The sequence below is a fragment of the Calypte anna genome, chromosome 13 (genome assembly GCF_003957555.1).
Source record: "Calypte anna isolate BGI_N300 chromosome 13, bCalAnn1_v1.p, whole genome shotgun sequence".
Classification (NCBI taxonomy): domain Eukaryota; kingdom Metazoa; phylum Chordata; class Aves; order Apodiformes; family Trochilidae; genus Calypte; species Calypte anna.
The window spans coordinates 11,356,827-11,377,083 of record NC_044259.1 but is presented as its reverse complement, the minus strand read 5'-3'; the positions used below and the strand labels follow the sequence as shown (position 1 = coordinate 11,377,083).

General features: G+C 51.9%; 1 protein-coding gene across 1 annotated transcript in view; it reads left to right on the top strand.

Annotated features, from left to right (window-relative positions):
* Positions 1–20,257, top strand: part of FLT4 (fms related tyrosine kinase 4) — a 56,308-nt gene that overhangs the window by 23,281 nt on the left and 12,770 nt on the right. Inside the window, 17 exon segments of the mRNA XM_030458984.1 lie at positions 3,333–3,563; positions 3,565–3,597; positions 6,147–6,154; positions 7,351–7,463; positions 8,327–8,489; positions 8,739–8,878; positions 9,561–9,729; positions 10,504–10,621; positions 11,233–11,384; positions 12,120–12,282; positions 13,770–13,914; positions 16,432–16,540; positions 17,504–17,863; positions 18,111–18,257; positions 18,910–19,041; positions 19,316–19,422; positions 19,724–19,859. Of these exon segments, the coding sequence (XP_030314844.1) occupies positions 3,333–3,563; positions 3,565–3,597; positions 6,147–6,154; positions 7,351–7,463; positions 8,327–8,489; positions 8,739–8,878; positions 9,561–9,729; positions 10,504–10,621; positions 11,233–11,384; positions 12,120–12,282; positions 13,770–13,914; positions 16,432–16,540; positions 17,504–17,863; positions 18,111–18,257; positions 18,910–19,041; positions 19,316–19,422; positions 19,724–19,859 (2,426 nt within the window).

Sequence of the window (20,257 nt, the reverse complement as noted above, 5' to 3'; positions counted from 1 at the left end):
TCCAGATATAGAGGCTCTGCTTTCACAAATTACATAACATACAGGAAGGTTTTCCCCAGGCAATGCACCCCTGAAAGGCCCAAACAGAGCAAAGGACCAGTGTAGGAGCATTCCCCAATATCCAGCTTGTGCCAGAGCTGGCTAAGAGCCCCAGCAGTGTTTTGATCTAAGCATGTGGCAGAGCAGAGTAAAGGGACTGATGTCCACACAGACAGTGCGTCTTTTATTAGCTCCCATCCCAAGAAGGAAGGAAAGAATATTGTGAATCTCTGCATTGATGCCCTCAGCAGCCTGTTCTGGGGGAAAGAAGAGAGTTCATGCTGTTCTGGCTCATGAATATTGGAGCAGAGCCCACAGGAGTCAGCTGCACAACAGCAGAAATCTCCGGAGGTGTTGACTCGGTCCTGGCTATGCCAACCCAGCCCCATCCCATTCCATCCCATCCTGCAGGTGCTGGGCACTCAGGTGGAGGGAGAGCATCATCCATCTAGAAATAGAAGGGCAAGGTTGGCCTTTGCTGCCCAGAGACTTGTTAATAGAGCTGACTCACAGATGCTTGCAGATGCACAAACCTTTCTCTGGAAAAGAGGAAGTATTTGACCCTGGAGCCCTCTTGGGTCCTGTGAAGGATATGAGCCTGAAGACAAGGCAGTGCTCCTTCATGGCTGCTCCAGAGCAGTGCACAGGGACACACAACACCTGCTCCTTTTTCTTACACGTGTGAGTGCCGTGAACATCCACTGGTGCTGAGGGATCTGTTTTATCCCAGCTAAACCACAAAGCCCCAGCCAGCTTTGCCCATCATAGAATGCTTGGGAACTTCAAAGAGGATTGATGAAAAATAGTGCCAATTGCAACGTCTCCCTTGAAGAGCATCTGTCCTGTACAGATTTAAGAAAACAGCTGTGGAGAAGCCTACAGAGCATCTGTTTCCAGCTGGCATCAGCAGGCTTCACGGCCCAGAGGCATGTTATCACAGAGCTGAAAGAAAACAACTTGGGAACAAATCTTCAAAGGTGACAGGAGGGAGGAAACCATCCAAAACTGCTGCCTGGACCTTCTGCCAAATGCGGAAGAGGGTAGATTCAGACATAAACCCAAGTGACCTGGACCTCCTGTCCTCATCCCAACAGCCTTCTGCTTCTCTTAACACACCAGTGACACTAAATTGGGCTTGCACTGATGCCCACACCTTCTGTGTCCTCACTGAGTTTGGTTGAGTTGTGTGTGATGCAAGGAATGCTTTAGCTTAGGGCTGCCTGCAGGCTGGTCAGCAGGGCTGTTTGCACTGGCCCATCCGTGTTTATATAAATACGTGTCACTCAGCTACTGCTGGCCTTGGTGGTTAATAAAACAAGTGGATCTGATAATGCGTGAAAATCCCAGTGGGTAAACAAACAGAAAGCGGAAGCACTGGAGACCTGTACAATTGCTCTGTCCCATGCAGAGTGCCAAAAATGCCTGAGCAAATGTAAAGGGCTTTGGGGCTCCTTTGCACAGTCAGGGTCTGAACCTCTCAGCTCTGGGTTGAGAGCAGGGCTTAGCCCCATGGTCTGTGCCTGGGATGCAGCAGGTATGGCAGAGGCCATTGAGTGTTACTGGTTTGTTGATCAGGTGTACTATTATTATCCCTGTACATTAATAGGATGGGGAAAATGCAAGAATCTTGTTTTTATTGAAGTGTTTGTGAGACTGATGCTTTGGACAAACCTGCAGGGATTCGTGGACATAAGTTGCTGAAGCCATACTCCCAGGCCTGACTCCGGCACTGATGGCTTTTTTAGTGAATACAGAAGTTTGAGCTGGGTCAGAAGGGCTGCATGACCATCCCCAAGGGGACATCACTGCCTCCAGAGTCTGTCTGCCTGATGACATGGGGACAATGCAGCACACTGTCTCTGAACTCACCCATGGTGTGCTGGGCAGCAGGAGCTGGAAGAGAGCAAAGTCTGCAGGAATATAAATCAGCTGCTGAAAACAGAAACAAAGGGGCAGCTCTTTCCCCCATGCTTGGACAGAAATCCTGTCCTCATTGAGTCTGAGCCATTGTGCCCTCCCGTGGCACCTTATCTCTCTTCCTCCTTGCTGTCCCTTGCTGACTGGATCCAGCTATTGGTGACAGTCACGGTCTGGCTGTGCTTAAAAGCATCTGCCCACAGAGCTGCCCTGGCAGAGGAGCTGCATGTGCCAACGTGCCTTTTCCCAGCTTGCATAATAGATGAACCCGTTTTCCCCTAATAGAGCAAATGTGCTGACAAAAGACCATTTTTACCCCCACAGCTGTCTCTTGCAAGGTCTTCTTTTTTTCCTTTTTTTTTTTTTTTTTTTTTGCACATTCTGAAGTGACTTTCAGCTACTCTGGCAAACTTTCAGATGGGGACGAGGCCTTCCTCTCAAAAGGGCTGTGATTTCACGGACGGAAACTTCCAGCATGGAATAAAAGCTTGTTTTGTTTGTAGTAAACAAGAGCAGTTATATCAAGCTATGGTGGTGTGTGCGTGTGCCTACATGTGCACATGGAAGCCTCCCACTCTGAAGATCCTCAGCTATATATAAATACACATGTGCATGCTCTGTCTGGGGGGGTTCTTGCAGTTCCTGGACTTTTTCCATTTGTCTTTGGTCCACTTGGTGACCAGGCCCTGTGGTTGTGCCTTGTAGTTCAGTGTCTCTGCAGAGGTGGGAAGGGGCGGCAGCCCCAGGCCAGCTGAGGGGTTGAAGGGGCTGCAGGGTGCTGTGCAGAGCAAGGAGGTCCCCTCTCCCATGGCACTGGGGCAGGAAACACCTGGAAACTGGACAGAAAGCGGTCAGCTTGTTTTCTCCTTGCTGTATTTTATCCCTGACTCCCTCCTGCTTTTCTTTCTCCTTTCCAGTCTGCTCTCTTTTCTTCATTCTCCTTCCCACTCCATTCATCACACCACAAGCCCCAGCCAGCAGTTACACTGAGCCAAGAGAACTCATCACATCTGTGTGTTTCCATAATAACTCTGGACCCTTTTAATAACGAGAGGGAATTGAGAATAAATGCCTTTCCCTCAGGACCTTGTGTGGTTCCCTCTCCTGGCATCAGTACCAGTAGGACAAAGTCATGGAAGGGGGAGACCTGCTTGTGAGTGGGCTGATAACTTACAGCTTAGCAGGGCCAGAGAGGTGACCTGGGGATTAGTGAAGATGCCAGCTATCTCCTCATGCCTGTTTTTTCCTTGGAGGATGGCTGTTCCTCCATGCAGCAAACCCACGACCACACATGCAGAGGGACACCAGACAGTTAAATCCCCACCACATCCACCCTGCTTGGCCCAAAGCTAACTCTCCTCTTTGCCCGTATCTAGAGGTCAGCACCCTTTGGAGTGGTCGTGGCCCGGAGGCAAGGTGGATCCTACCTGGAAGGAGAAGGAGACCGAGTTCATGTCCTCAGCAGCTCCCAGCAGCGGGCGGGCAATCCAAGAACAGGACTGCGAGGGGACAGGCACCAAGCCCTACTGCAAAGTCCTGGTGCTGATGGAGACCCAGGCGAACGACACGGGTTATTACCGCTGCTATTACAATACATTGATGCCAAAATCGAGGCACCACAGCAGTCAGTGCCTACGTTTTGTGAGAGGTGAGAGCTGTCCAGGAGCTGCGCTTTCGGGACTGGGGGAGCGAGGGAGGAAGGAGGGGAGCCCAGGGGCAGCCCATGCATAAGCATAACAGCAAAGATTAAAAAAATCCCAATGTGCCCCTGCGTCCCTACCCAGGACAGAGTGTGGCTGCTGCAGGCTTCGGGAGGTGGCCAAGGGCTGGCTCTCTGCACTTGTAGGAACCAATATCCGTCCATTTCTAGGGATGGCAGCAGGTCTGGGATTCAATTATGTTCCAGCCCGGGGGCATCGCTCCAGCCAGGCTGGAATGCAGGAATTTAAGGAGCGAGAGCCAGGCCTCGGAGACGCTCCGCTGCTAAAAAAAGCACAAGAGTTAGCTTCGGGGCAGCTGGGGGCTCTCCGAGATGCTAGCAGCCAGAGGTGGTACTGTTCCATAAAGCTGAGACTGAGGGATGAGGAATGGCACACACATGCTGTGAGCAGCCTCCTCCTGGCAGCCTCGGATGCTCCTCCCCAGGCTGCCTGCACAGGGGCTGCCTGCACAGGCAGGAGACACGTTTGGGAGGAGGAGGAAGAGAGGAGGAGGAAGCCACCAGGCTTGGAGCTGGAACCGACGCTGAGCAAGTGGCTGCAGGGCCAATACTCAGCTTCTCCGTGCCCCAGGGGCTCCTCCTCTGCTGTCTCCCCCACTGCTCGCAGCACACTCCAGCAAGATAAATGAGTGCTGTCCCCTGGAAACAGTTGGCTGAGCTATTTCTCTTTCCACCCCCATTTATTAGTTGGTGCAGTTGTTATAAGCCAGGCAGGTCATGACACAGAAGATGCATATTTCAGAAGTCCTAGGGCAAAGCTGCATTTGCCTCTGCAACTATTCGGAGAAAAAATGCAGGGGCAAATCAGAAAAGCTGGGCAGCTGCCAGAGAGGAATTGAGATCTGTTTGGGCAATTACCTCCTCTTCTAGTGGGCTGTCTTATCCATCCCAAAGCAGGACAGAGCTTCCATGGATCCCAGATATATTGTGAGGAGATATCTGCAAGTTGGACAGGGGTGTTGAGACACTCTGGAGTGTTGGATTAGGATGGAGTCAAAGAGCTCCTTACACACGCTAAAAAAAAGCACAACCTAACAAGCTTACATGCAGGGAGTGCTTTTGCAAATGTTTGATTTTCTTTGTGATCCAGCAAATGCCACTTTGCCCCCTTCTCTCACCTCTGGCCTCATCTGCAGCTCAGCAATGCCTCTCCTGTTTACCAGAGAGCAGCAGGTATGCACGTGTGGTGTAGCTCAGGGGCAATAAATCCCACACTGTCAGGGCCCACGGGACTCACAGTGCTTGTGGACAGCGTGTGTGCAACAGATCCAGCCAACACCTCATGGTGTTGCTGTGCATGTGGCTACACAGCACATGTTCATACTCATTCCCATCAGGCTCTGCCTTGTTATGGCTATCAAGCATCCAGGAAACCTCGGAATCTGCCTTTCCAGACAGGACAGGCTTTCAGGCAGGAGAAGGGACATGTCAGGAAAACCCAGGCATACAGTAACCATAGCCATTGCAGAACATCCAGATAAAGCCCTGCCTGTTCCTGCTGAACTGGGCTGTGATGTGAAAGTGTCCCTTGAGAGTTTGGAAGGGCTGATGTAAGTGTCAGGGATGTTTGGAGACAGCATGATCAGACCAGAGGTTTAACCATCAACTTCATTTCTCATGTTAAGAGCTTGGTGGAATTGCCAGGAACAAAATATCTGTGCTTGGCTGGAAAAATGGGTTCTTCTGTATTTTACCTGCAGCTCAATTCTCAAATGAACTCTTCATGCATATGTCTCATTTCCCACAGGTCTGGTTAGGTGTGTGTTTTATTACAGCTACAGATAGCACTGTAAGCATACAGAATAGCTCATCAGGGTGGAATAGGTTATGTGCAGCCCCCATCTCATAAGGCTGATTATATATTAGTGAAGAAGATGCTAAATTATTCCCATCTGACCCATTAAGACAGCCTTATAGAAAATATGTGATGTGGTCAGCGAGGGGAGTTAGTGCATGAATCAACCTCATTGGCAGCAGAACCAGCCCAGTAAATCAGTTCATTCTTGGCTGCCATCTGAGCTTGGAGAGGAACTTATGGTCTCTCACCTCTGGCAGTTTTGTACCTCCTCCCTTTCATGTGCCCAGGACTTGGGAGAGGAATGAGGAACATGGTCACTCTCAGAAACAAATTTGGTTTCAGAAGACAGCAATCCTGTGGCAGAACAAAACCCCAGGAAGTGAAGATAAGAAGTCTCTGGGCAATCTGTATTCTCATAAGAGCAACACATTTCCTGTGCATGGTTTATTCCACTGAAGCTGTAGAAAAAAAGTGCTTCACCAGAGTAGGTTTTTGCAGCATGACTATCATTGAAGCAACAACTTTATAGATACAAAATTAAAGGAATTTTGTTATGCCCTTAACAGTGGGAACATGGAGTTGGATTAGTTTGTGCCCAAAGTAATTTGAACAGCTATATTCCCAAATGGGGATCATTACCAAATTCTTTGACTTGTCATTTTAGGCAGGCAGCTTTAGGGGTTGGGTAGCAGAGGGAAAGCCTCTGGTTGGAAAACAGATGTCCTGATTCTACAGTCCTTTGAAATCAAGGATTTAGCTGCAATCCAGGTGAATAAATAACAACTGTTAAGGCCACTAGGATAATCTGATCTGTTTCCAGAAAACCAGAAGCCATAAAATCCCCACAGATCCCATCTTTCCATCACATCAAATCCAAGCACTGCCAAGCAGACAGGTGAGGAGGTGCCTCAGCAGCAGCTGCCATGAGGCACTGCAAGACAATCCTCAACCCTTCCACCCTCTGGCCAGCCATGGCTTGAGATACAAGTGTATTTTGCATCTTGGCCTCACCAGCTCTTTCCAGGGTGTCTCAGAAAGAACCAGAAATAGGGTCCATGCTGCTCTGGTAGCTTACCAGCTCTTTGGGACTGGGTTTGTCTTTTTGCTCTGTGTCTGTCATGTTGGGTTAAGGCCAACACATCTCCTTTTATGCTGTCATAAGTTAACCTTTCCACTATAGAGCCACACTTGGACTTTTCTTGTTGGACACAGGCCTGTGAGCCAGATGGGGCAGCCCTTTCTGCAGACACTTCTTGGTGCTAGATCTGCGTGGAGTCCAGTGTTAACACCCCTGGCCTTGCTGAGTCATTTCACTGATTAAATTTGGGTGGTTTTGCCCTTCCTGTCAATATTTGTGCCTGCAGCAGTTGGGAGGCAGCGGGGTGGCAGCCCTGGAAAGCTCAGCTCATCTGTTTATCCGCCGGCCAGGATGGCTGCAGGATGACATCTGAGCACCATTCTGCTGCGGTCCACTTCCTCCCACAGCCCCACACCCTCCCTGCCACCCCCCAGCTGGGCAGGCACTGAGCCCAGGACCAGGACCTGTTGGTTTCACGAAGGGTCAAACTCAGGCAGAGACCTCGAGGGGACCAGGAAAGGGGAGGTCGTTTCCAGCACTGCCCAAATATCACACAAGTGCCTCTCGCTGGCACAGTGCTTGGTGCCTGGCCAGCCCTGCTCCCTTTGCATTCCTGAGCTCCAGGTGTCTCCTCTGACACTCACACATTGCAGATGAGGCTATCCAGCTCAACACAACTCCCTCTGACAAGCTCATGCTGTATTAAAGAAAGCCAGAAAGACTTTTCTTTTTTGTCCCTTCTCCCAATACTGTTCTCAGCTCTGTTTATTTGTTCTTTTCCTTGTGTGTTTTCTTCAGATTTTGAGCAGCCATTTATCAATAAGCCAGGGACCCTCCTCATCAGCAAGAAGGAGAGCACTTGGGTACCATGCCTCGTGTCCATCCCAGATCTTAACGTCACACTAATCTCGGTGAGAGCTCCGACAGTGGGAGATTGGACCAAGATCTATTGCATTTGTTGTGCATTTGTAATTGCCTGAAGGGAAGTGGAACAGGCACTGCCAGGAATGGAAAATGCATGGGATACATTTTCCATGGAAAGTACAAGCCACTGGCTTCCTCGTTTTATTTGCTGGTTGAAGCTGTGCTGTCCAGTTCCCTTGGGCAGACCCCATAGGTTTCCTACCTACCTTGCTTCTCTTCCCTAGAGCTCTATGAAACAAAACAAGTTTTTTTTTTAATCCCATCTCCCCACACCATCCCCTCTTTGCTCTGGTGTCTGAGATCTACAAATCCAGTAGGTGGTCGGTCAGCATCCCCATGAGGGAGGAGGCTGTAGCCCTGGGACTGATGACTAAAAACAACTCCGTTATCAGTTTGCTTGTGCTTTTTTTTTTTTTTTTTTTACAATACAAATACATCCTTCCAGGATGAGTGTTACTATTGTACAAAGGCCTCCAGGGACACTCTGGGGGCCAGGGGCTTTTCTCTTGCCTGGGCAGGACACTACCCAAGGTCAGCACTCATCCCAGTGGGGCTGATGTTTGGGACATCAGCATCAGTTTCCTTAGCTATTACTATAAGTTTCCATTCCTGGAAGTCTCTGGCTCACTCTGCAGACAGGGAAGCTGCTCAATTGCTCGGGGTACAGGGGAGGCCAGGATTCCTAGATGACAAACCCTTATGGGGAGAGAATGGGAGGCCAGCACAGCACCATGCTCTGTCCTTTCTTCCCACAAAAGAGATATGCCAGCCACTGCAAAGCCTGGAAGGGGTGGGGTAGGAATATTGTTGCCTTCTTGTTTCACAGTTGTCAAAATATTAATTTTTACAGCAAAATGCCATCATCCACCCCGATGGGAAAAGCACTTTCTGGGACAACAAGAAGGGAGTGCAGGTACCCACGCACTTGATCAGGGATTCCTTGTTCGTCCAGTGTGAGACTGTCATTGACAAGAAGGTCTTCAAATCCAATTTCTTCATCATCCATATAGCAGGTGAAAATGTGTGAAGATGCAGGGGGGGAGCAGTTTGAATGACTCCAAAGTCCATCAGTGTGGCTCATGGGGTTGTTGTGGTTCTCTCTAGCTACACAGACTCTGCATGGTGCTTTTATCTCTTGTGCTGTGTGCCAGACAAAGATACACCAAGCAGCAGGAGGTCATACTCAAGCTTTCTGTAACTGCATACTCTAAGTATGCAGTTAATAGTTCAGAAATGTCTTTTTGTTGCCTCTTCTGCATCAGGGAGTGAGCTTTATGACATCCAGCTGTATCCCAAGAAAGCCATGGAGCTGCTAGTGGGAGAGAAGCTGGTTTTGAACTGCACGGTGTGGGCTGAGTTCAACTCCGGTGTCCATTTCCAGTGGATTTACCCTGGCAAACAGGTAGCAGCAGCTCTCCATGCACTGAACCACTCTCCTCTGAGTCTTCCCCTACTGCTCCTTCATTGTTCCTCTTTGCATCACTAGCGGGGCCCTGCTTTCATGATCCTAACCATGCTGTGCCCTGAACATCTCGGTCAGAGGGCTTTCCCATTTTTCTGTCCTGAGGCAGAAGGCAGACAGAGGGAAGACCCCTTTTCCTGGCAGAAAGCATTCTCCTTACTGGTGTGTTATTGCTCAGGGGCTCTCCTGGGCAAACACAGGCTTCAGTTTCACCAGTGCAAATCCAGAGCAAACATCCTTGGCTTAAAAGGAGCTGTTGTAGCCACACAGCCCTGGTTACCAAGAGCCTGTGGGGGGCCCCTTCCCTGATGTGTTTTCACCCCGTTGTAACCTCTGGCTCTTGTGAGACAGGGGAATCCCCTGAGGACATGACTGTGTTCACATACCCAGAGGGCTCCCAGTCTCGTTATTGGGCTGCAGATCAGAGCAAAACCTGTGCCAAACTGTGGTGCAGCCTCAGGCAGACAATCACAGAGGGCTCCTTGCCTTTCCAACCCTGAAGAAGGCAGTCAGTGGTGGAGATGCCTGCCTGGGGAGATTCAGTCACTGGGCAGCAAAGCCCATCTGCACAGTCCCATCCTGGTGGTGTCTTTTATCCCCTTTTCTCTGTCATCTCCTGCAGACACAGCGGGCAGTGATAGAGCCTGAGCGCCGGTCCCTGCAGACACACACAGAGCTCTCCAGTATCCTGACCCTGCACAATGTCACCCAGCAGGACCTGGGCAGGTACACCTGCAATGCCTCCAATGAAGCCCAGGCGCTGGAGGAGAGCATCGATGTCATTGTGCATGGTATGGCACCTTCTGCTTCCTCACAGAGCCACAGCCAAGAGCCAAGCTGCAAGCAGAGCAATACCCAGGCTGCTTGGGCAGTGCTTGGCCCAAAGCTCCTCAGTACAGCAGCTCCTGCACCTTCATCCCACTCTGCTTTAGTAAAACCCATCCTTCCTCCAGTCCCTCAGCTCTTCTGCACCCCAGCACCACACTGGGGGTATGATCACAGTCAGCAAGGTGCCAAGATGATGATAGAGAGATGCAAACACCAAATTGGCCTAAATGCCAGTGGGATGGCAGGAAACACAGGTTTTGTGTCCCTGCAGTGGATGCAGAGCTGCTGTGGCATGGCTGGCCTGCGAGACACCCAGCTGCAGGTGCACAAGGCACTGTCAGCACTGCGTGGCTGTCTCCTGGCAGCAGAAATTCGTGGATCAGCACAGCCTCCCTGCAGCTCTGATGGCTCCCAGCAGCAAGGCAGGGGCAGGGGCAGCTCTTCAGCTGCTGGAGTTGCAGTACTGTGCTGGCCTGACCCGCTCCCTTCTGCTTCAGAGAGGGGGCCCTGCCAGCAACAGGGATATGGAAGGAGGCCTGGGGGTTGTATGGGCACATGGGACAATAGAAGATTTTGCTTATTTTTACTTCATTGTTTCAGAGTAGTAATTTTCACTGCACCGCCACAAGCCCCCCCTGTCCTTGATCCTTGCTATCAGGCCCTACGGAGAGCAGCAGAGTTGGGTGACAGCCTGTCCCTTTGTGTTCTCATCTCCATGCTCACCTTTTTTCTTGCAGAAAAGCCCTTTATCAATGTGGAGTGGAGGAGGGGCCCTGTGATAGAAGCCACTGCAGGGATGAAGCTGTGAAGCTGCCCCGTGAAAGTTGTGGCTTACCCCCCACCAGACTTCCAGTGGTAACTCACCTTTCTTAGCCTGAGCCATCTTCTCCTCTCCTCCTCCCCTCTGCCAAGTAGGAAAACTTAGCCTGGCCACCTTGTTAGGTCCCTCTGCAGCCAAGATTGTCCCAAATGTCACTTTTTTCTCTCCCATGGGGGTCATTTCTGTCACCTTTCCTGGCTCTCAGCTGCACAGCTTGGGTTTGGAGAGAGGGGTGAGGTCTAGGGGAGAAGCAACAAAGGTCCTGGCCTGGCTTGGCATCTCTGCACTGTCTGGAAAGGCCCCTGCCCCTCTCATGCCCCTGCAGAAGGAGTCACATCTGTCCACATGAGCAAGAGAAGGGGATAGGTTGTGCACTGCATCATGTTGCACTCTCACCAGAGCTGGCTGGGAGCTTTGCATCTGCACACTGCTCAGGGCAGAGCTACAACATCCCTCACCCCACACACCTCCATGTGAGGCAATGAGCAGACCTGAGCATCACTCAGGTCTGGGGGAAACCCAGGGGTCTCTCAACACTAGCAAGGGGCACCCTGGATGTGTTCTAGTGGGGCCCAGTAACCCCCTGCCCAGCTGCCAGTGGGACACTTCCTCCCCATGGCTGCATTTTCTCTCTGCCTCCCTACAGGTACAAGGACGGGAAGCTAATTCCCAAGCAATCTCAATCTTCAATGCAGATCAAGGATGTGTCGGAGCAGCATGCTGGGACGTACACCCTGGTTCTGCGGAACAGGCTGGCGGGGCTGGAGAAGCACATCAACCTCCAGTTAATTGTCAATGGTAAGGGAGGGGGGACAGGGCTGGGAGGAGAGCACTGAGCCCGTGGCCCCAGCCTTTGGGCTGCTCAGGGACAAAGTCCTCATTGCTGCCCCAAAGCAGTTGGTACCTGCTTCATCTCCTTCCTCCCCATCGCTGAGGGATGCTCTGGGTACAGTCAGGCTGGTTCCTTGTGGCCTGGGTAGGGGGCACAGTTTTGTTCCTGGTTCCATCACTCTGGGCAAGATATGGTCTTGCTCAGTGGCCATTTCCCAGCTGCAGTTGGAAATACTGCTGAGGGTTACCCTGGTAAAGACTTGAGGGCAGGCCTGCTGTATCATACATGAAGCCTGGAGCTGGAGCAGTTCCTCTGGGTGGGAAACTCCCAGGGAGCTTTTCCCCAGCAGAACCTGGTCCCTGTCATGCAGGAGCCATCACCAAAAGTGCTGGAAGTGCTGAAGGAGTTCATCTCCAGCAGGCTTTGCAGCCCTGTGCTGGGGGCTGCCAGACAGTGCTTTGACCCCTGCAGTATCCAGACAGTTGTACTCTGCAGAGAAAGGACAAATGATGTCACTTGAATATACCTAAGTATAACCTGCTCTGCCTCCTCCAGGCCCGAGCTCCCCAGGAGCTGCCCTGGGAGCCATAGTGCTTTAGTGCTCAGTCTTTCTACAGCCAGGCCTGGGGTCGGCTGTGCCTGGCCTGGGGATGCAGCAGCTGAGCCCACGCTCACTCACAGTCTCACTCTGATCCTTGCAGTTCCTCCACGCATCCATGAGAAGGAAGCCTCTTCCCCAAGCATCTACTCCCGGAGGAGCCCCCAGGCCCTCACCTGCACAGTCTATGGCATCCCAGCACCAGAGGTGATCCAGTGGCAGTGGAGGCCATGGATGCCCTGTCGGATGTTCTCCCGACGCAGCCTGTAAGTGTCATTTCTTCTTCCAACACCCACATCTTACCTGGCCACTGCCTTATGGGTTCTTTGTGACTGTGTCACAGACCCCATCTTGCTTTTGCTCTCCCAGCCACAACATGGCAAGAGGGAGACAGCACAAACTGGTAGCTTGGAGCACCATGCATTCACTATTCTTGTGGAGAGGCAGAGTGGAGCCCACCAGAGACACTTGTACTCCACGTGGGAGTTTTGCCCAGCCTGGCTGGTCCCAGACACCAAGGGCTTCCACAGCTTCCCCTATATCCTTGGCCATCTGCATGTGGCAGTGAATGTCCATGGGCTGGTTACACCTCACAGCACCTGCAGTAAACCCACTGACCACTGTGCTAATGGGGAAACTGAGGCAGATTGCAGGAGAAATTGTCACAAGCCCTTGGTGAGACCCTGAGGGCTCACCCCATTCCTGCCCTGAGGTCCCTGTGGGTTTTTCAGTCCTTCATTTTCTGCTGAGGAATGGTGGAAGCAGAAGTGCTGATAGGCAGGGGAGAAGAGCTGCTGTGTGTGGGGAAGAGTTGCTGATCCCAGGGGAAGCACCAGCTTTCTGGCAGCTGCTGGGATGGTTTGCCAGGAGGGTGTTTGTGCCAGCAGTGCTAATAGGTAGGCAGGAAGGGTGCTGGTGCCCTGGGAAGTTGGGGCAGGACCAGGCAGGGCTGCAGTGGCATTTTTTAGCAGCAGCTTCTCAGGAAGCAGGAAAAGGGATGCTAGGGAGTTGTAGCCAGAGCAGTCAGAGTGGAGGACACCAGGGTGGCTGGAGGAAGCCAGGTCCTGCAGCCCTGTGCAGGCTGTTGCTGAGCCAGGGACACTGGAGAGCTCTCCATTGCATGTGAGTGCACTGTGGCCCTGTCAGGAAGCAGAGGGGCCCATGAATTATGAGCACTGTCTCCCAAGGCCACCATATTTCTGCCCAGCATAGCTCCAGAGGATGCAGGAGGCTTCTTTCTGGCTTCCTGTTGTTTACACAGCTCACCGATGTGTTTGCCTTGCTGAGAACTCTGCACTGCCAGCACGCACCCTTGCCACTGCTTTTGGGTGTTCAGATCTGCCTGCCTGGAGTTTTGGGCAGATCCTCCCATCTCCCTGCTCCACCTGCATTTCAGAAGCACCCTGCAGGCTGCAGTATCCTGGGTTCCTGACAGATTAGATTTCTTCTACCCCTTGCCTGCCCTAGCCCCAAATTGGTGCTACCATTCAGAGAAGGATGAAACCATAGACCTGGGGGTGAAGATGCTCCTGGGACAGTAGTGTCCATTCCCTGCCTCAGTTTCCATATCTGCTGATAGTGTTTGTCTCACTAGTGATTGCAGAGCTGTTTAACCAAGAGACCCAGGAAATTTTGCAGTCAGGGGACAGGGGTACCAGTCCTCAGACAAAGCCATTTCTGTTGCCTGCTTCCCAACTGACCCTCTCTCCACCTCTCTCCTCTTTCTCCTGCTCCTCCCTGGCTGCTGGATTAGCAATAGCAGGCACCGGGCAGCAAGGCGGCACCAGAGGGACCGGATGCCTGAGTGCAAGGACTGGAAAGATGTGTCACAGCTGGATGCAGTGAACCCCATCGAGAGCATTGACACCTGGGTGGAGTTCGTGGAGGGGAGGAACAAGGTGAGGCTGTAGCCCTAAGCTCATCCTGAAGTGGGGAGCTGGAAGCAGGAACCCTCTGAGGAATCCTTTGGGATCAACCAGTAAAAGTGGCCTAGAAACGAGCCTGGCAGAGACAGGTTTGGGGAGGGCTTCACACCTCTGCTTCTAAAGAAAACCATAAGTGGCCATTCCCAGCTCTGGGGCACCGTGGTACCAGGCAGCTCCAGGGCCAGGGGCAGCTGTCATCTTTGAGAAATTGCCCTGTGTCCAGAGAGGCTCCCACAGGGGATGACTGGACAGGAGAGTTTACAGTGATTGGTGTTGAATGCAGGGCACCTATCAGGGGACTGCAGGGGCTCCTGTGCCCATTCCTGAGCACTCCTGCTTGAGCTGTTCTGGGAGACACAAACCCCACAGAGGAGAGCAGGAGTTACAGACTGACCAGGAAATCCCTGGCCTCAGGAAAGTGCATATGTGTAGCAGGGCATTTCATCCAGCTGTCCCCATCCCACTGGGACCAGAGTGGTATGGAGATGCTGGTGTTTGTGAGCAAGAGCACATGTGGCCCAGAGAGCCCACCTCTCCATCACAGCATTTCCTCTCTGGAAGGAATATTTCTTCCTTGTTGCAGTGTGTGACCTGCAAACAGCCAGACACTGCTTGCTGCCTGTTTCTTTCTGCCTCTCTGGTAGCCACAAGTGTCAGGTCTATGCCATGACGGGGTTCCTGTTCCCGCTGGTGTCAGGCACCAGCCGCTCGCAGAGGGATGCAGGACAAACAAATGGGCCCCCATTTCCTAAAGTCACTTCCTGTTTTCCTACACACCTCCAAAGGCACTTCCCGTCCCCTGGCCTGGCCAGGAGTTCATCACTCTGCCAAAAGGGTGGCAGGGAAGGGAGAGCCAAGGATTGGTGTCCTCTGGAGGAAGTGAACAGGGGTGGTGGGGGCTCCTGGGTGAGAAGCCCTTGTGTCCCCCTTCACATGTGACTGTTGTCTTAGTCCCTTCTGGTCTTTCCCTTTCTTCCTCATTCTCTTCCTCCTGTTCCACAGCTGTGTCCTTCTCATTCCATCTATTTGGTTGCAACTGTCATGGAGGTGCAACTTAGATTGTGCAGCCTAAAGATGTGCAAGAGCTCTGGGAGAAGAGCTCTTCCACTTGTAATGGGACACTATGTCCTCAAATCTGTTTTCTCTCCCTCTCCATCTCCTTTCTGCCTGTCTTCCCTTACCATCCTCTGTTTTTTATCCTGTCTGGAACAGCCAGCATGAGCCATGGGGTGTGCAGTTCATAGCCATGCACTGCAGGCAGCAGGATGATGTCAAACCCAGAAACCCCGACTCAAACTTAACAGGGCAGATTAGAAGGAAAATCCCGAAGAAACAGGAAAAGCAGCACACAAAAGTGCCAGCAATAGGGTCACTTCAGCTGTATTGAATAACCCCAAGAAACGGAAAAGGCAATGCACAAAAGTAGTAGTAATAAGGTCACTGGAGCTGTATTGAGCACACACAGAATGAATGACTGTTCCTCAAGATGAACACAAGCTAACACCTTGCCACTTAGAATGGAAATGCTTCCCAGAGCCTATGGGATGAATAAGCAAAAGCAAAGGAGTTTCCCTGTAGGAACACACATAATTTTGCATTTTAAACGCTGTCTCATTAGAGGGATTTTTTTCATGTGATTAACTGTCATTTAATCTGGGAGGGAAGAGAAACCCATTTTTCCAACAGCAGATCTCCTCTAAGGGGAGTGCTTGTAACACATTTGGAAGCTCACGTGTGCAGTGTGAGCTGAGAGCAGGAGTACAGCCTTACTGCCCAGCTGCCTTTCCTGGCTTCTCTGGTGACAGCATCCCCTGTGTCCATGATCCCAGGAAAGCAGCCTGGCTGTTTGCCCAATCTTAGTCACATCTTGCTGGAAGAAGGGAAGAGGAAGATTTTAGGACCGTGTCTATATGCACTTGGAATTTAAAGGGAGAAACTGACAGCTCTTCCAGAAGTGGTGAAAGCTGGGATGCTTTCACAGGTTTGATTTCCCTTTATGGATAAAAGGTGTGCTTGCAGGTTTCCACTGAACTCTGTGGGACATTAAATAGCCACTTAACTGCAGAGAGCTTGGGGAATCAAAGCTTTAGTGTCTTTTTCCTTTCTGCTTGCTGTTATAAAGCTTGGCATAAGCTTAGCCATTTCCTCAGCCCTGCATCATGTTCATGTCCCCTTGCTGGGTGCAGGCCTGTCCCCAGACCTGAGGGGCTTAGCAAGAAGTTTGCTCCCATGGAGACTGGGATCCATAAAAAGAAGCAAAGACCAGAAGTAAAACCATGATGCTGTCGCCAGAGCCAAATGATGAGGCTTGAAATGCACAAAGGGCTATTGAATAAGGGGCTACTTTAGCATAACCTTTCCCCAGGTGCAGCTGCCCCCTGGGGCCAGGCTTGCTGTGTGCTTTGCTGTCTGCTAGAGAGCAGCATTGATCCTACTTCTCTTCCCTTTTTCCCTTCCTAACTCCTCCTTTATGCTCTCTTTCCCCATCAGACAGTCAGCAAACTGGCCATCCAGGAGGCCAACGTCTCAGTCATGTACAAGTGTATTGCTTCTAACAAAGTGGGTCGAGATGAGCGACTGATCTACTTCTACGTGACCAGTGAGTACTGGGGACATCCCAGCCGAGCTCTCTGCTTTAAATCCTGCCAGGTCCTGTCAGTCACAGTTAGCACCTTAAACAGTGACTGGGAAGCCAAAGACAGCAGGAAAGCAGAGCAAACCCAGAACTCTGCTGAGTGCCAGAAATCTGAAGCCGTGGCAGCAGATACTGCAGGGAGATCTTGGGGTTAAGACGGCACTGCCTGTGCCTAGGTCCTGGAGCAGCCAGGGAAGGTCCTGGACTGGGGACTGGGGATGTCCTGCTGGCTGAGGCCCAGACATCTCCCTGGACTAGGGATGTGCCTGGTCCAAGAGCATCCTCTAGTGGCACTGCCAGATCCGCTCCCAGGCAGGGTCTTGCTGGCCCGAGACTCCCGACAAAGTCCTCACCAGACTTTGGTGGGGTGCCCCGTGCAGGCAGGAGTCTGTCCCGCCTATTGCTCCATTGAGGAGCCCGCTAAGGGCACAGCAGAGGCTTTCCAGGCAGACCCCAGAAGCCTGGGTTCATGGCCCTCATAAATAGTGCCTGGGCTGGCAGAGCCATCAGTTTTTGTGGAGGGTGAATGATGAACATCTTCAGTTGCTGCTCCAGTAATGTTTTGTGTGTGCACTTGTCCAGCCTGGCTGTGTAGTTTCCCACAAGTGTAAGAGAAAGCATGTGTGCAGTCCAGAATGCTGCAGCTGAGCTGAGAGCAGTAGCAGCCTAATTCTGACCTCCCAGTCTTGCTTCACTTGTGACCCTGTCTTAGTTTGACGCCGGGACTTAGCATGTCCCTTAGCACTTGCTGGGCTTAAGCTGTTGGTTGCTAGCAATCTGTGTGTCACAGTTCTGCTCTAGATTGGTTTCCTTTACCCTGGCTGAGGACAAGGGGGTCCCAGAGAGCTGAGCCCAAGGAGCCAATTTCATTGTGTTTGGTAGCTCAGCCATGAAAACTCATTCACATGTTCATTTCCTTCCTGAAAGCCATTCCAGACGGGTTTGAAATTGAGTCCCAGCCCTCAGAAGAGCCCATAGAGGGGCAGGACCTACAGCTGAGCTGCAATGCAGACAACTACACCTATGAGAACCTGCAGTGGTATCGGCTGAACCTCTCCAAGCTCCACGACGAGGAGGGAAACCCCCTGGTGCTGGACTGCAAGAACGTCCACCACTATGCCACCAAGATGCAGGGCGAGCTGCGCTTCCAGCCTGACTCCAACGATGCAACCTTGCTGCTCACCATCCCCAACATCTCCCTGGGAGATGAGGGAGACTACGTGTGTGAGGTGCAGAACCGGAAGACCCGGGAGAAGCACTGCCACAAGAAATACATCTCTGTGCAGGGTGAGGGTCCACAGGGCAGGCGGGAGTGACAGAGGAGAGCTGGTGCTCTTGCTGCCATCAGCTTCCCAGCTCGTCCCCAGGGGAAGCCATGCAAGCAAGCTAAACTCCAGGTGGCAAAGGCAGGGCACCTGGGTTCTCAAGACACCCTTCAGCAGGGGTCAGAAACCCAAAGCCCCAAGAACACAGATGTTCTTTTGATCAATCAGTTTCCCGTTTTCCCCTCCTCCTCTTTATGCTGCTCCTCCAGCCCTGGAGATCCCCCGCCTCAAGCAGAACCTGACAGACATTTGGGTGAACGTCAGCGACTCCATAGAGATGCGCTGTAAGGTGGACGGCAACCACGTTCCTGAAATCAACTGGTACAAAGATGAGAAACTGGTGGAAGAAGTGTCAGGTACCGTGGGCTGGGGGTAAAGCAGAGGCATCATATCTGGCAGCTGGACAGCTGAGTGCTGCTGGCTTCTGAGAGTTGCTGTGCCCAGGAAAAGGCATCTGTTCACTGAATTGGCTGAACTCTGGTTTTAATCGTGTTCTGTCCCAGTTTGATGCAGTCTCACTAGCCAAATCTATGCCCTAAGGCTTGGCTCAGCACTGTCTGTGCATGTGCACATTCTGCTGGAGAGCAGAGAGATAAATCATTCATTTTCTTACTCCCAGCCCAGTGCTTGGCATCTCTGCTCATGCAGGGACCAACCTAGATCCCATGGAAGGAACATGGGAATGATCCTGGCACACTACAGACTGAAAGGAACAGATGCTGCAGCTGATGCAGGGCTTGATACACCAGCTGGGCTTCCTGGGTACTGTCCCTATCCAGCAATGTCTGGGGAAGTTTCATCCCCCCCATACACTGCCTGGGGAAAGCCCCTCCAGGGTATTTCTGGGGTCATCGGGCCACAGAAGAGAGCTTCTACCAGCTCGTGCAAGTTCATTCTGCAATCTAAAATTAACCAGTTGCAAAATAAGAGCTTTATTTTTGAGCCTGAATGTGTCCCTTATACTAACCCCTGCTCCCTGTGACCACCACAACCCTCTGTGCCTTGCAGGGATTGACCTGGCGGACTTCAACCAGAGGCTGAGCATCCAGAGGGTGAGGGAGGAGGATGCTGGGCTCTACCTGTGCAGTGTCTGCAATGCCAAGGGCTGTGTGAACTCCTCGGCCAGTGTCTCTGTGGAAGGTACCAGACATCCCTGGGGATGCAGGGGTGGGGCAGGAGCATGGCCGTGGTCCCAGGCCTCTTCCCTGTGACACCAGGCAGCAGGAGGCAGTGAAAGCTCCTGAGCTTGCAGCTGGCATGGTGCTCACACTGGAGGATTTGTAGTCCAGAGCATGTGGCTCAGGCAAACTCACCTCCCTTGTCATCCCATATCCTGAAACAGGCCACAAGAGATGGCTGAGCTGGGACACAGAATGGGCATGTCTGAAGCTATGATTTGTCTCCCATCCCACAGGCTCTGATGACAGGACCAATGTGGAGATTGTCATCCTGATTGGGACTGGGGTTATTGCTGTTTTCTTCTGGATCCTCCTTATTCTCATCTTCTGTAACATCAAAAGGGTACGTGGCTGTCTCTGTCGCTGGACAGGGGAGGTGGTTTGGAAGGCTTGGGGCAACACTATTGCTGTGCTGAGGGGCTGTATGACAGCACCTGCTAAAAGGAGGTTGTTGAGTGCTCCTTCAAGTGCTCTCACTGCCTAGGACAGGGTGCATTAAGGGCTATGGTAAAGATGGTGACAAGGAATGGCTTTTGCTGGGGAAGCAGGTCAAGTCAGACAAAGGAGCTAAATTCCATCTGGGAGCCAACAGCCAGTGCTGGGAGAGCATCTGCTTACCCCTTTGTCTTGGCTGATTCCTACAGCCTGCCCATGCAGACATCAAGACAGGTTACCTCTCCATCATCATGGACCCTGGTGAGGTGCCCTTGGAGGAGCAGTGCGAGTACCTGCCCTATGATTCCAGCAAGTGGGAATTCCCACGAGACCGCCTGCGCCTAGGTGAGCTGGGACCCCTCCTGCTACTGCACACTGCAGCCCAGGCTTCCCAACAGCCTTTCAAATTCAGCCTCCAGGTTTCTTGCACTCCTCTGTGTATTTAATGCCTTCTCTTTGCCTCAGGCTTCCTATCTGCTACCCCAGACTATCCCTAAAGCCCAGTTGTGCCTAGGAAATCTCTTCGGGTCTGACTATGGACAGGTCTGAGCCAGCTGTAATCCCAGACTCCCCACATGTACCCACACAGGCATCACTGAGGCCAGGAGACCTCTGGCCATGCTGTAAAACATATCCTTATATTCTTCAACTGGCAATCTGGACAGAATAGCCCAGTACACACCAAGTACCCTGAGTTCAGGACCAGGATTGCATTTGTTATCCTCCTCATACTGAGACACCCA